Source organism: Coptis chinensis, chromosome 5 (assembly GCF_015680905.1).
Source record: "Coptis chinensis isolate HL-2020 chromosome 5, ASM1568090v1, whole genome shotgun sequence".
Taxonomy (NCBI): Eukaryota; Viridiplantae; Streptophyta; class Magnoliopsida; order Ranunculales; family Ranunculaceae; genus Coptis; species Coptis chinensis.
The window spans coordinates 55,420,953-55,436,950 of NC_141460.1; the positions used below are offsets into that span (position 1 = coordinate 55,420,953).

General features: G+C 35.8%; 1 protein-coding gene across 3 annotated transcripts; it reads left to right on the top strand.

The window, feature by feature from the left end:
* The first annotated feature begins 302 nt into the window (after window positions 1-302).
* OVA2 (tRNA synthetase class I (I, L, M and V) family protein) lies at window positions 303-14,996 on the top strand. 3 transcript variants are annotated; one of them, XR_015195355.1, is made up of 22 exons: window positions 303-463; window positions 570-756; window positions 840-994; window positions 1,078-1,179; window positions 2,120-2,189; window positions 2,622-2,734; window positions 2,848-2,916; window positions 3,537-3,644; window positions 4,352-4,502; window positions 6,126-6,360; window positions 6,517-6,803; window positions 6,944-7,080; window positions 7,580-7,727; window positions 8,037-8,168; window positions 9,125-9,253; window positions 10,444-10,571; window positions 10,646-10,810; window positions 11,484-11,609; window positions 12,528-12,601; window positions 13,070-13,335; window positions 14,030-14,209; window positions 14,399-14,996. XR_015195355.1 is itself a non-coding variant. In XM_086560214.1 (22 exons), exons 1-22 carry the CDS (start codon window positions 347-349, stop codon window positions 14,636-14,638), a joined length of 3,303 nt encoding a protein of 1,100 aa, XP_086416340.1. In that variant the 5' UTR covers window positions 303-346; the 3' UTR covers window positions 14,639-14,996. The 3 variants fall into 3 exon arrangements, 2 of the variants coding, with proteins under 2 accessions (XP_086416340.1, XP_086416341.1); XM_086560214.1 differs by having other exon boundaries at window positions 13,086-13,335; XM_086560215.1 differs by lacking the exon at window positions 303-463 and having other exon boundaries at window positions 632-756; window positions 832-994; window positions 13,086-13,335.
* The last annotated feature ends 1,002 nt before the right edge of the window (window positions 14,997-15,998 follow it).

The window sequence follows — 15,998 nt, forward strand, 5'->3', positions numbered from 1 at the left end:
GTGAAGTGGTTATGAAATTAGACGTGAATTGGTGCTATATAATGGTATGTAAAGCAGGATTATATTTGTCAAATAACCATCTATAAGATGTTGTATATTTGTTTTTTCCTTTTCTGCAAGTGCTTATAAGAAGAATTTGAAATAAAAAACAAACCAGTTTATAAGACCCTCTTATAACTTAAACCAAAAAAACAAATATTTCACTTTAAGTTCATGGACCTAAATAAATAGAAAGTGGGTTGGGACAAAAATCTTAAAAAAGCCCAATAGCTACATAGTTTCGGTGAAAGAAAGAAAAGAGGAGGAGCCTCATTATCCATTTCCCTCTCAAAAAAAAAAAAGAAAAATGTCAGTCCTGAAATCATTTAAATCATCATCAAACCCATCTTTCCTCTTCTTCACTCCAACAAAACCCAAACTCCCACTAAAAACACCATCTTCTTCTTCTTCCTCTTCTCACAAGGTACATATACATATACAATCCCTTCCCCTTCTTTTATTTTATGATGCTATATTATGCCATTGCTTTGGACTGCCTCGTGATTTGTATTGTTCTTCTACGTGTTCAGGTTTGGTCGCATAGAAGTTGCTCGTTTGTTGGCAAAACTAGTTATTTTTGTCCTAGAAAGATATCCTTTAACAAAAGTTTCACTCTTTTTAGCGTAAAACATTGTTCCACTAGCTCTTTTGAAGAGTGCAATAGAGTTTCTAGAAGATCTCGTGGACCTGTTATGGCAGCTAGAAAAGCATCTCAAGGTAGTTATCTGCACTTGTGTTGCTCATCATAAAGAGTATGAATGTTTTTGTGATTGATGATTGCTAGCGTTGAAGTTGTTTAGGTAAAAAGCAAGAGGATGGAAAGTATAAGCACACAGTTGATCTACCCAAGACAAAGTTTGGCATGAGAGCAAACTCTGTCGTAAGGGAACCAGAAATTCAGAAACTATGGGAAGATAATCAAGTGTTCAAGAGAGTTGTTGACAGAAATAATGGTGTAGGTTTGCTTTCTTGTCTCCGTTATTAGTTATTTAGCAATAAGCGATTATTTTTTATGTTGACATTGAATTTCTTTTGCAGGGAAGTTTTATTCTTCATGATGGACCACCATACGCTAATGGCGATTTACATATAGGACATGCTTTGAATAAGGTTCTGAAGGATATCATCAATCGTTATAAGGTATTCCCTCTCTCCTTTTTTTAGTGGTCTCTTCAATTTGGTTGCATGTCTGTGTGGGTCGTCAACTTGAAAAATTATGCTAAAGTTCCGTGGATTCACAAGGATGAGTCAGAAGCAGTCCCCTTAGCTCCTTTTGGGACCTATGGAAAGTTAATTGGAATACCTGATCCTGGGCCAGAAATTGCATCGTCCACAAATCAGAAGTTAAGAGTTTTGATCCTTTCTAAAGTAAAGTGTGTTTCAGGTGGTTAGGCTATTATTATGTTTGTCGAAAAAATGTGGATAAATCACGCCTTGAAATTTTGGAATGAGAAATTGATTTTCTCTTGGACGATCAGGTTCATTCTTTTTGGTGTATTATGTTTCTGGCTAGGAAGAACGCAAGAGAAGAACAGGCCTCCAAATATTGATCATTTAGAACACCGGATGATGACCAATTGTACTGCACGGCTTTCTCTACAGTGAGGCTTGTATTCGCAAATGAGCAAGCTGTAGGAAATGTTGGTGACATTTCCAAGAGTATACGTTTAGTAGTAATTTTTTTCCTCATGGTTACAATTGAATCAATGCTTGTTTAGATCACTTACACAAGTCTGTTACTGTCTTTAAATGGAGGCAACTTTTTGTACAATACATAGTTTGTTTTTGATAACATACGGTGTAGTGGGAAAATAGTCTGTTACTGTATTGATTGGTTTTGGAGGCGTAGGAAAATTTGGCAGGGCAATATAAGTTGTCCTCTCTTGAAACAAGAATTTATTCTTTTGGCTTCTCCTAAAAATTTCCCATGAGAACTCTACACAAGAAATCAAACACAGCCTTACTGATTGTTTGTTCTGCACACTCTCGAAACTGATTCACACATGTTTTTTAACATTGCTTTTTCTGATTTTGGATATCTCATAGTCATAGCTGTGGGTTTGTGTTTTATTTTTTGCAGCTTCTTCAAAACTACAAGGTCCGCTATGTGCCTGGTTGGGATTGTCATGGTCTACCAATTGAATTGAAAGGCAAGTATTACTTGGCTCGTATACCCTGTTCCATGCTTCCTTAGTAAAGGCATCTGGTCTTACCTCCTCTGGTTGTGTTTGGTTCCGTCAAGTGGAGTTATTATTCAAGTGCTATTTGATCGAGTTTTTTGTCCCCCCCTCCCTTCCTTTTTCATCTGTATTTCATACCATCAATCTTAATGATGAATTTGTTATTGTTCAATAACATTAACTTAATCCCCTTTGGATTAGAATGACTGAATGAGAGTGGGTTGATTATTCATTAATACTTCCAAAATGACTGTGTTTAAGTCCATCTCCACTTTACACGCCGTAATGGGGGTCCCTAACTAACCCCCTGGAAAATGTTGGAACTGCTACAGCTATTAATATAAAAGTGGCCCTGCATTTGTGATGAATTGAGTGCTCTAATATTGTTTTCAATCATATCAGTTCTGCAGTCTATGGATTATGATGCAAGAAAGGAGCTCACACCATTAAAGTTAAGATCAAAAGCGGCAAAATTTGCCAAAGATACTGTTAAGACACAGATGAAAGCTTTCAAGGTCATTTCTGAGCGTTGTATTCTCTTTTTGTGACAAACCATCTCTTTCACATTGTAAGTTTTGTATATACCTTTTGATTGGTAAATTGATATTATCCTCCCTGTATGTTTCAGCGCTATGCGATATGGGGAGACTGGGATAACCCTTATTTGACTCTCAATCCAGAATATGAAGCTGCTCAGGTTAGCATTACAAACTTCCTTCCCTTGACTCTTTAAATTTCTAAAATGTAATAGAAATTCTGTTCTTCCTACAGTTGAAACATCACCTCTGTGTATCTAAAGATGAACCATTGCAACTGAATGTTTTCATTGGCAAAAACACGAAGTTTCGCTATCGCGTTAAACCTCCCTTACAAGGAAAAATAAAGTATTACTGCTTTAATGTTGAAAAGCAAAAAGTACATATACATGTAGATCATAGTATGGTATGTGCATTTGTCAACAAGGTTTAACACTTGAAAATAAAATGGGCCATGTTGGCATTTTGGATAGACTTGTAATGTTGTAAAGAGGGTTTTTTATTGGGGAAAGGGATACCGAATACTTCATGTAGGTCTAGTACTCAAGTAGCATTTTTGTTGCAAGACCCAATTCTTGGAAATCTCGATATTTTTCTATATCAATATTTTGAACTTTACCGATTAAAAAGATGGAAATATGGCAAATCGGAAATTGGTGTCTGGAAAAATCTATTGTGTATAGCAGCAAAGAGTATTTTTTTGGGTATATGCCCCTGATTGTTTCTGTACTTGGCTGAATTTCTAATATTCGTTATCATTTTGCATTCATTGATTTGTTAGATTGAAGTTTTCTCGCAAATGGCTTTGCGTGGTTATATCTATAGAGGCCGAAAGCCTGTTCACTGGAGTCCATCATCGCGTACTGCTCTTGCAGAGGCTGAGTTGGAGGTTAAGTTGGTTTATCTGATTGCTATCTCATACATAAGTAGAATTAATGTAGAAAAAAGGAAAAGATGAAACCTTCATGCTATAAGCTATCAATGCTATTATTATTATTTTTTTTATCGGTAAAAGTATAGATAAACAGGAAATTGTAGCATGAGATATCCTGCATAGAACAAAGAGAAAAATGAAACTACAGGAAAAGAACAAATACAATGCTACAAGAAGAAATCAATGGACCACGCTATTATCTTTTAGATTCATGAATTCGAAGTGGGTTGTTTCCATATAAGTGTTTGTCTTATATTTACCAATTATTTGGCTAGCAAACTTGATGAACTTCATACTGTTTGTCAGAATTATCTTGAAATGGAAAACCTGTACTGGATTATCTTGAATGGAACAAGTTTATTATTATTATTATCCAAATGAAACACATTGATACTTTGCCCATATTAAACATGTTTTGCCATTTTAGAAAACCAACATTGGCAGGTAATTTATCTATTTGCTCATGTAAATTTATTGTTATATGTATTTAGTAATTTATTTATTTAATTGCTCTCTTTATTCTTGCTAAAACAGTTGACAGGTGATTGTTGCCATACCCCAAATCGTTATAACTACTTATTCTGGTGCTAAATTGCATATCCAACTGTTTCATTTCATTACAGCCTTTTAGAATTTCCTTCTGATGTATGGTTGCTATGCAGTATCCCGAAGGGCACATTTCAAGGAGCGTATATGCTATCTTCAAGTTAGTTAGTGCTTCTCCAGCTTCAAATGAATTATTCAAAGAGTTCTTTCCAAATTTGTGCTTGGCCATATGGACCACAACTCCATGGACTGTCCCAGCAAATGCTGGTAAGTGTAAAATAAATTCTGTAGTTAGCAAAACCTGATAGGGATCAAGGCAGAGAACACGGTTTGTCAGGCCTAATGGAGGTGACTAGGAGGTTGTATTTTGGTGAGCATAATCTTCTCCCCATTGAGTCCTAGTTGACCAAAAAGGAGGGTATTCTGAACCATAGGTGAAAGTGAAATGAATTAACAACCAGGATTTGTGGACCTTCCATCTCACCGACTCACCATAACTCAAGACATTCTTTTTTAGGGTAGAGCTGGTTATAAACGATAGGAAAAGAATAATCAATTTTTGTTGATTAATTTAGTAATTTTGTGAACACAAGGACAAAGTAGGTTACTATGTTGAGATAACCTACATCAAGAACGGGAAATATAGCCAGTCTTCGCTTTTCAACTTATCGCATGTGGTTGAGATTGAGTGCTATCACTTAAAAGATTCTTTGCAATTATATCCCTGTTTATTTGCTACGTGCTTACATGGAATATGAACCCTGTTTGTGGTACTGAATTGTTTATTTTATTGAATTTTTTAAACATTTGATAGCTTTATGTTTTGGATATGTTATGCTATCGAAAATTTTCTGTAGTATGGCTGATCGAAATCCTTGAAACTCAAATGCACAACAAAAAATATATTGAACAAAGAGCACCCACAGAATCGCATGTGGAAACCACACGATGCAACACTACCGCTTCTTAACCACACAATCCTTTGCCTAAAATACATTTAGAAAAGGAAATTATATTAAAGACATGTCAATCATCTCCAAAAGGTTTCAGTAGCACACATAAAATTAGTTCAGGAGAGGTGTTTAAGTGTTCTGGTTATTGAGATGTATAATTAGTGCTATTACATTTGGACATCCAACTTAAAGCCAATTGGCTATGAGTGGAGCGGCCCCAAGATTTATATATTCTAATAGAAGACTTTAGACACCGGATATAGGATTATTTAATCTCAATATGCCCCTTCATGTGTGGCGTATCTTGAGCCGAACAGCCGAACACGTAGAAAAACTTAAAAAATGGGTGATGTGGAGTATTTGGGCCCTTTGGGGCAGAGAAATAGACCGCTCTGATAGCATATTAAATTTGGGCATCCAATTCGAAACCAATTGGCCATGAGTGGAGTGGCCCCAAGAACTTTAGATAATTATGTGAGACTTTAGACACCCGGTATGGGATTATTAACCTTAACACTCCCCTCACGTGTGGCATATCTTCTTGAGTGAATGAACCAATTTCAAATTGGTGACGTGGAGGACCTTTTGGGCCAGAGAAAATAGCTTGCTTTGATATCACTTTAAATTTGGACATCAAACTCAAAACCAATTGTCAATGAATGGAGCAGCCCCAGGATTTAAATATACTAATGCGAGACTATAGACACTAGATGTGGGATTATTAATCTCAAAAAATGTCAATCTAAGTACAAGCTGCTCAAATAATAGCCCCTACTACATTCTATGCATTTTTTGTCATCTTTGTAACCTATGCATGCTAACATGTCAACAGTAGATTCTCCCACCTGTTGTCGTTTGGTTTTTGATTTTTTTTTCCTTTTGTTTTCTTAAAATCTAATCTTGTGCATATAATAAAAATTCCTTTGGGGTTACGCAGCTGTGGCAGTGAATGCTAATCTTCAGTATGCGGTGGTTGACTTGCATTCACTCTCAGAAGACGTTCCTTCTTCAGAGGGAAGTGGAAAAAGACTGGTAGGAAGTGCTTTGAAAAGTGTTCAAAGAAAGCCTTTCCTCATTGTCGCATTGGATCTTGTTCCTGCCCTGGAATCCAAGTGGCATGTGAAGCTCACAGTGAAGAAAACATGCTTGGGTTCAGATCTTGAAAATTGCAGGTTGCTTAGAATAGTAACTGAACTTAATGTGTCATAAAATTTGATTATTTGTTTCTCTTTTTGGTCGGTGAAGTTTTATTAAATAAAGTAATAAACTGTAGACACTATAGTCTATAGTGTATTTAAGTTTGCATCTGATATGAACCTTGGAATTAGGTATATTCATCCAATAGATAAAAGGGAGTGCCCTGTTGTTATTGGAGGAGACTACATTACAACCGAATCGGGAACTGGACTAGTTCATACTGCTCCTGGACATGGTCAAGAGGATTACATTACTGGCTTGAAATATGGGCTTCCTGTTGTATCGCCAGTTGATGATGAAGGGAAGTTCACTGAAGAAGCTGGGAAATTTAGCGGCTTGGATGTCCTAGGAGATGGTAATACTGCTGTCGTGAAGTACTTGGATGAAAATTTGTCGATTATAATCGAAGAACCATACAGTAAGTGGAATCCTACCGTATAAAGTTGATAGTGCACCCATGTAGTTGTGTCTTTCCTGTTAGAATTTTGGACTCACATATTGCATCATAAAAACGAACTGCTATTAAAAAGTTTTCATGCTAACTCATCTTTTCGGCAGAACATAAATACCCGTATGATTGGAGAACAAAGAAACCTACGATATTTAGAGCAACTGAACAGTGGTTTGCTTCAGTGGAAGGGTTTCGTGAGGCTGCTATGAATGCAATTGGCCATGTAACATGGATTCCCGCACAGGTGTTTTTCAGTCCTTACTAATGAATTTTCACTACCTCTTTCCTATCCTCTTCTTTGTGTGGCTTTCTGTGATAGATTCTAGAGGACGTTACAATTACATTATACTATTTTTAGTATGTTTGCTCATTATGCAAGTCTCATCCTTTTTGCCCTATTCACCGCCGATAATATCTAATCGTAGTTAGCATGTTGAGACATTTTAAATTTTTTTTTTAATGTCCTTCAGTTAAATGGTCATGTTGAGCCATTTTTAGTGGGTCCATCCTCTTGTCGTTTCATGGTTAGGGATTAATGAGGCAGAAAAAGAAAATTTACAGCGTTTGAGATACTGGGTCTGTCCCCATGTCCTCAACTAGAGATATATTCATGTTCTTATGCCCCTGTTCAATTGTATGTGCTGGTGCTCTTCTTGAGTGCCTATTACCCAAGAGAATCCCTGTTTTATTTCTTGTTTGCTATTGGTTGGTTTGTTTCTAATCAATATTTGAAATGGTCGCAGGCTGAAAACAGAATCTCTGCAATGATTTCAAGCCGCTCAGATTGGTGCATTTCACGACAAAGGACTTGGGGAGTCCCTATTCCAGTGTTTTATCATGTAGACTCAAAGGAGCCACTTTTAAATGAAGAGACCGTTGATCACATTAAATGTAAAAATTCCTTTTATCTTGGTTTTCATTAGTTCTTTTCAGTTCGAAAGAAATCAGTCATAATAAGTCATAGGTAATTTAGGCATCAGGTAAGCTTTACCTTACTGTTGATGCAAACTTAGTGTTCTAAAAACGCGTGATTCTAGTGTTCTCTTGCTAACTCCTGGAGTAGTTATCGGTTGCAAATGGATAAATAAAATTAGTTGGCTACCCATAGTTTATCGCTTATTCGAAGTGAAATATTTTATGTCAGAGTTAATACTATTCTTTGGGGTGTTTTGGTAATTCACATTGCTTATTCCTTTGCAGCTATTATATCCCAAAAAGGAAGTGATGCATGGTGGTACATGAGTGTTGAGGATTTACTGCCTCAGAGGTATCGCAGTAAAGCGTCAGAATATCAAAAGGGGACTGATACGATGGACGTTTGGTTTGACTCAGGTATCTATAGAAATATTAACATCTTGAATGGTGCTTGCTTGCCCTGCAATTTTGGCCAATCTCCTTTTTGAATGTGCGAAGGACTATTAGCAATGGTCTTGCAATATTTCGTGGAGTGGTAAGATACTAAAATTAGACATACCAGAATGCAGCAAAACATGATCAACAATCCAATAGGAAGAAAGAAAACTCAAATCCTAATTGTAAAGTTCAATGTCATATAGGACCAAATGGTCCTTTGCTGAAATATATATCTGAATTTCTGAACCAATTCACTTTAGATAGGTCAAAATCTTAATATGAATGTATTTATGGGTAATCTTTTCTTTTGGGCTCTGGTATATATTATAACATCATCGTTGAGAGTTGACAGGATACTCAATGAACCTTAAAACTGAAGAATTCATTTAGGATGAAAGTGTTCTGTATTTGGAGGGCATCACATGAGCATAAAAAGGCAAGTTGCAGAGTTGTTGCTTATTCTAGGCATGTCTGAGGCAAAAGAAAATTCTCCTTTCTTAAGAATTCACTTAGTTAAGCTAGTTCCTCGTTGGTCTGTTTTTGATGGACATTAGAATGTGAAGGCTTAATTTTTAGCATAGTTTGGCAGTTTCGAGGGCTAACCTCATTTTTATCAATAATGCACAAGAAGAATAAAACAGTTTGCATTGCAGCTGGTATCTATTTAATTAGAAATGAATGCAAGACACGTAATGATCAGTAAACTAGTTTTCAGTGTACCTAGTTTTGGCCACATTTACTTATTTGTCTGTACCCCAGTAATAGAATTCACATTTTCTTTGAATTTTAGACTCCCCTGACCACTTGCACTCAATTGTTCTTGCATCTGACATCATCTTATCTTTGCACATATCTAAGTTGGTATACTTGTAGCCTAAGTTTCCATCTAATATCAATTTGTGATCATTTATATTTCCATGCCCTTGTTCTTCCAGGTTCTTCATGGGCTGCTGTGTTGGGGAAAAGAGATAACCTTCGTTATCCAGCAGATTTGTATCTCGAGGGTACAGATCAGCATCGTGGATGGTTCCAAAGTTCTTTGTTAACAAGTATTGCAACCAAAGGTACTGAGCATCTGCATATACAATCTTTTCAATTTACTGCAAGTGGATTCTTAAGACATGTCTAGGTTTTGAGAGTTACAATGTAGCAATCACAGGGACTTGTCAGGCACGTTGACCCCCTAAACCGGATAAGTATGGGCCTTCTCTGCCCAGTAACTCAGTAAGTAGGGATATGATAAGGGGTTTGAAAACAAATTATCTAGAACATGGATTTTTGTTTTCTATAAAGGAAAATCTGAGTTTTCAGATTACATGCTGGATAGAACTGAATGTAAAGATAATTATTTTTATTATCTTTTGATACGGTAGTGCATCACTTCATCATTTTTCAAATTAATTTTGGATTTCAAGCCTCAGATGCCCTAGTAGTTCTTCACTTCTTCGAGAGTCAAAGTGGTGTTTAATTTGGTCAGTGGTGTGGTAAGTGGTAACAGGTCTGAAATTTTGACGATAAAACATTAAAACTCTATTACCACAAAGATGCAGGAATCACATCTGCACTCTTGACCACAACTAAGAATTTGGGTAGTACTCCTTTGGTGTAAATTCCCTGATGCAACAAATTGTTGTTTGAAAAATCATTTTAATCATCCTTCACGTGATTAAAGAGACATATTTTATTTTATTTTTATTTTCTAATCTTACTATAGTGCCACAGAGAATACAAGAGTGAAATTAAGTTGATTAATTAAGGAGAAAGAAGGCTGGAGGACACCATTCCAGCTTTGACTTTTTCAGGACTGACTAAAATGTTTTCCCAAGTTTCAGTATCTTCTCTAAGCTTACAAAAGTGAAGCATGCAAAAATTTTGTGAGATAAGACCCAAACAAAAAAACAAAAAAGAACTCCAGAAGAATACGTGTAAAAGCTTCAGCTTGCAAAGATGAAGGATGCATGTAGATGCTGCGTCCCTAATTTTGACTATAAAAAAGGTAGGGTGAGTCTCTAATAGGAAAATTTCCTGCTGCACGCCTTTATTTTACTTCTTACTAGTACTACATACAAAACAATTATGAAGTTGAATTTTGTGCTTCCCTATATGGTCAGTTCAATTAACTACGTGTTTGTGGGCAAAAATGACTTGATTTTAAATCCTTTCTGAGCTTTTAATTTTGATTGTGTTGGAAAGTAATTTCCAGCTTCTGACTTTATATATTTTTTTTCTGACTTTGTATTATTTTTATTTTTAGGGAAGGCTCCATATGCACGTGTTGTAACACATGGATTTGTACTTGATGAGAGAGGCCGCAAAATGAGCAAGTCATTGGGTAATGTTGTGGATCCAATTACAGTTATTGAAGGAGGGAAAAATTCCAAGGTTTGGCACTCATTGCTAATGTTTTGAATTGTTTCTTTATATGGATTAATGATAGTTTTGTTTCTTCTTGGCAGGATGCACCAAGTTATGGAGCCGATGTCCTCCGTCTTTGGGTTTCTAGCGTAGATTATACTAACGATGTGGGGATTGGGCCTCAAATCCTAAGTCAAATATCGGATGTGTACAGAAAACTCAGAGGGACATTGAGATATCTTCTGTCAAATCTGCATGACTGGAAAGTATGTTCGGCGCTGGTTATACATTTTGGATTTTTTAAGCAGTCTCTATAGGCAATATCCCAAATGAGGAATATGTATATGAGCTATTGATACCCCTAACTATATCTATGTTATTGTCGTAATGTCATTTTTATCATAAAACACTTCCCATTTTTCATTTAGTACCTTTTTTGTGTCTTTTCCATTACAAAGTTGAAGGATACATGGTTTGTAAGGAACACAGCATCTACATGATCTAAGATATCCGAAGTAGGTGGGGTCCCCTTAGATCACTGCTTACATATTGCCATTAACCAGAGGTGAGGGAGAGACTAACCCAAGAAAAGAGAATACTTCCTTAGTTGATTTCGGCCTTTTGACACACACACACACATATTACATCCAGAAGAATTCAAATGTTATGTGAGAAGTGCCTTTAGTTTCAAGCAGGTTAATTTCTTCTCTTTTTTGGCTATTGTGTCTTTAGGATGAAAGACTGAAGCCTAGTTATACAGTTTCTTTTTATATAAGTGACTTTAATCATGTAACGATTCCCTTGTCTCTCTTTATGTACAAGAAGCTTACATTACTTGATATGTATCCCTTGGGTCTTCCTTTAAACTTGTTTTCGTGCACTTTGTGTGCTTGATTTTTCTTGTTATATCTATAATACTTTGCTTTCCTTTATATGTAGACAGAGAATGCTGTCTCATATGGTGACCTTCCCATCATCGATCAATATGCACTTTTCCAGCTTGAAAATGTTGTGAACAACATCAAGGATGGCTATGAGAACTACCAATTCTACAAGATATTCCAGGTGCTATGATTTTTTCTCATCTAAGGTCTCTGATTTCTGTTTCGACCGAAACTTTGGCTGCTTGAAATTTAAGATGGAGAGAACTACATTTACAATAATAGTATGTGCATAACAGATGTGCCAAGTCTTTGTGCTCTTTTCTTCATAATACATTTTTACTTGTAATATATTCTTTTGTTTATCAAAATTGTAAGAAATATAAATAAAATACACATTGTTCAAAAGGGTAGAGGGGGGAGGGGGTTTAGAATTTCATATATTTTTCCTTTTACAAAACAAATTATTGTAAGTTCCTAGCAGCAGAGGACCACTCAGAATATCAGAATGAACAATGGGACAAACATGGAAAAGAAGTATACTCGGTATGGAAGTGGTAAATTTATAGTACTGCTAATGAAGAAGAAATTTTGGACTTTGGAGAGAAAAGAGAGTGACCGTTTTATTATTATATAATTTCGATCTTCTCTCACACATTGATGTAGGGAAAATGTAGGGTTTACATCAATTAAACATTGAAAAACTGTCCCTTAGAACTCTAACAGAAGTAACCCGAGCATTTTGTATGGAAGCTTTCATTTCTTTGAAGGCACTTGATTTGTCATATTCCTATGGATTGTGCTTAAAGGGAGCACCAAAAAAGAGCCTAGAGGAGCACCGAAAACAGCCTTGATTAGAGTGCACATCAATTGTGGTTAAATTACAGAAGGGCGAGATTTGAATTAATTCTGCTCCCTGTAACACAAATATATGTAGTTGGTTTTAAAAATGAAACGATCGGAAATTTCTCACTGTTAGAAACCTCTAGTTTATCTACTGATGCTGCCTCGTTAGGTTTGTAGAAGAAATGTTTGTACTTGCAGTGCATGAGTATCAAGTAATCAGTTTTGGCTTTGTTCTGACATATCTGTGATTTTTCAGATAATTCAGCGCTTTGCAACTGTAGATCTATCAAATTTTTATTTTGACGTTGCAAAAGATCGGCTTTATGTTGGGTAATTGTTTCTAACTCTGCATATATTACAGTACTAGAGTACTAGCGTATTAGGTCATCCTTGCCCTAACTGAGATACTAAATAAATATATGGAATCTCGTGCAAGAATATTGTTCCTCAGCTTATGAAATAGATTCATCAAAAAGATATAACCATATTTACACCAATCGCAAACATGACAGTTTCAGATCTTTTATGCTAATTTTTCTTTGCAAAGAACTTGATCTACTTAGTTATTGCCATGGATCAAATTATCAAAGTATGGGTAGGACTAAGATGCACAAGCATTTTAGATATACTTAGTCATCTCAGGAATTCCTTTAAGATCATTTATTGTTTGCTTTTCTCAGTCTTGATTGCTTGAAAGAATATATTAACAGCGTTATACCAGTATTTGTGATAATTTTATTTGTTTGGATATTAATCTTGTATTAAGAAGTCTCCTCTCCTTTATGTGTTGCTTACCAGGCCGGTAATCTTTCAGGGGTACAGGCAGTTACACGAGGAGAAGTTGCCAAACGGTTCTTGTGGCTCATCTTCTGTCTATTGTTAGGTTGATTGCTCCAATTTTGCCTCATTTGGCTGAGGATGTGTGGCAAAACCTTCCCTTTGAGCATACTAGTGAAGATGGTTCTGTTGCCAAATTTGTTTTTGAGTCAAGGTGGCCGCATTCAAATGAGAGATGGCTTGCAATGAATGCGGAAGATGTTGATTTTTATGGTAAACTTCTCGAGGTATTGCTCAACTAAAATTTTTGAAGTTTGAAATTACCAGTCTTTAGGCTTGCCTGCTTTGATTTTGTCTTTGTGTGTCTGGCTTGGCTGCGGCTTCTGTAAAACACAGTCCAGAAGTGAGCTGCAAGTCTAAAAAAAGCGTCCAATTCAAAAGATCAGTAATTCTGGAAAACTTTCAGAAACTAACAAAATATTAAACGTGATAGGACATACTTTAAGGTAGCAAAGTTGATAGGTGAAAAATCTGAATTAGCAATAATTATTTTTTGTAATTTGTACGTGTCGCGGTGTCAGCATCATAGTTCATTATGTGTTAATTTGGATCAGCTTACATTTGTCGATTTGTTTAATGGTTCTAGTGTTTCTTACGCTGGGAAAATCTGAATTTTGTGACTGTAGCTGTGACTGCCTAGAAATTATAATTGACTACCACCCATGGAGTTATGGACTTCTTAGAGCCAGTCTTAAGCAAAATACTTTCCTCTAGCACATTCCATCGTCATCTAACAATTGCCCATACTTTTTGGCACTTCCATAAGACTAAGAAACGGTCATAATCACGTGCCTCCAGTATTGATGATGTAAAGCTGTTGGTGAAAGCTTCAACTAATTGTGCTAGATATTAGTTCTGACAGTGTTTCTAGCATAGTGCCATATTATGTGAAAATTGATGCTATTTCTTATGTTTGCCCAGCTGAGAACTGAGGTAAATAAGGTTTTGGAGACTGCTCGCTCTGGAAAGTTAATAGGTTCCAGCTTAGATGCAAAGATTTATCTCCACAGTTCTGATGCTGACTTGTCCTCTAAATTACATGAGACGTGTGCATCCAGCAATGATGCTGATGAATTGCATCGCATATTTATAACTTCTCAGGTATGCATTGCTCTGCACCTAAATGCTTTTAACTATTTCGTGAAGCTTTCTTGGGGCTATCCTAAAATACAGCAGTAGAAGTACCATCAGATCAGTTGACTAGTTGAATTCTATAAGCTGAATTGCACTGCTTCTAGCATTCAAAGTCGGACCTATATCATGTTTATTCATTGATATTATGACCTGCAGGTTGAAATTCTTTCATCTATGGGAAATGGAATTGCTGAAAGTATTCCATATTCTGGAGATTGTCTAATCCAAGGGAAGAAAGTATGGGTTGGTGTATCCCGTGCAGACGGATCAAAATGTGAGAGATGCTGGAATTACTCCACCAAAGTTGGTTCCTTTTCTGAGCATCCCACTCTTTGCAGCCGATGTTATAATGTTGTTGGCGTCCAACCACTTCCTGTTGTGGCTGCAGTAAGCTAAATCATAAGAATGTAGAAGCCAGAGAAGTTCTATAACACTGAAGATTTTGACGGACTTCCACTCCATTAGCGGCCTACTCATTTTTTTTAATTTGGACAAGGAAATGAAAGAGGTTTATCAAGTTCAAATCTCAGAGCTTGTGAAACTTTATTTGGACAATGGCATCAATGTTCAACAAGGGTAGTCTTTCCTTATTTATGTGAGGAATATATCATTTATGTTTTTAAATTTATTTTGTATAGGCATCGAGTATTCCGGATAGAGAAGCAATCAATTGTAAGAAGGCACTTTGTATTGTACCGTACAATTCATTCGACAATCTTTTTTAGTTGGAAAAATAGTTATCCCAATTTATATATCACCTCTCTATATTAAAATGTAGAGTACATGGACAATCTCTTTTCTAGGTGGCGTATTCTTGAGACATAAGTATGCCACGTGGACACTCTTAATTAATTATAAGAAGTTTTATAATACAATATGAATTCTTAATCTTAAGAATTGAAGTTTTCTAATACAACATAACTCTAATTAGTCAATCAACATCTGACAAAAAAATTATATACGACTCTAATAAAAAAATATTGTTAAATCAACTCTAAAAACTTATACTAATAATTATCGATCATTGAATTCTTCACAAAAATTTAGGGGATGTGAATTTTAGAAATGATTCCGGCACGTTATACATAAGTATGCCATATGGCATGGTCTAAAACCTTATTAATATTAAAGCTCCTACAAGAAGTATTTTTCTAGCTCTCTTAAAATTCCACGTCATCAACTCTTATTAAAATGGGAATTCATCTCCTGTTGAAAAGAAAAATTCTAGTACTTCTAACTAAAACGGAAATCATTCTCCTAATATAATGGGCTTCCTCTCCTAGTGAAAAAGAAAAGAAATCTAGTATTTCTAATTAAAACGGGAATCCTTCTCCTATTATAATGGGAGAAGGATTATAATCTTATTCAACAATCATAATTGTACATATAAAATTTGAGCATGTCTTCAGTGCGCAAGATGTATGGCTACGCACAATTCCTGACCACATATTTTCCAACCCGTAACCGGTAGCCAAAGTGGCCACCTAAGGGTAGCGTTGACATTTCACATATTTTCATTCATCCCCAATTTATTGTATTTTCTATTCTTCTTAATTAGATTGCGCGCCCAAATCTTCACCCCTTTCACCTCTTCTTAAATTCATGGTCAATCATTTACTTCTCCCACTTTCTAAAGTTTATAGCAAGAAAGTAGAGCAAAAAAAGAGTGACAAAAACCAACAACACTACACGGCTTGAATACGTTCGAATATTGAGGTTAGTTTATCATCCAATCACTGAAGTCGATTTAATCTTT

What these genes read in the sequence shown, in the direction of transcription:
- OVA2 (XM_086560214.1), top strand. Translation starts at nt 347, where the DNA reads ATGTCAGTCCTGAAATCATTTAAATCATCATCAAACCCATCTTTCCTC. An exon ending in CACAGATGAAAGCTTTCAAG is followed by an intron (nt 2,735 to 2,847) that starts GTCATTTCTGAG and finishes TGTATGTTTCAG; the next exon opens with CGCTATGCGATATGGGGAGA. An exon ending in CAAATCTGCATGACTGGAAA is followed by an intron (nt 10,811 to 11,483) that starts GTATGTTCGGCG and finishes CTTTATATGTAG; the next exon opens with ACAGAGAATGCTGTCTCATA.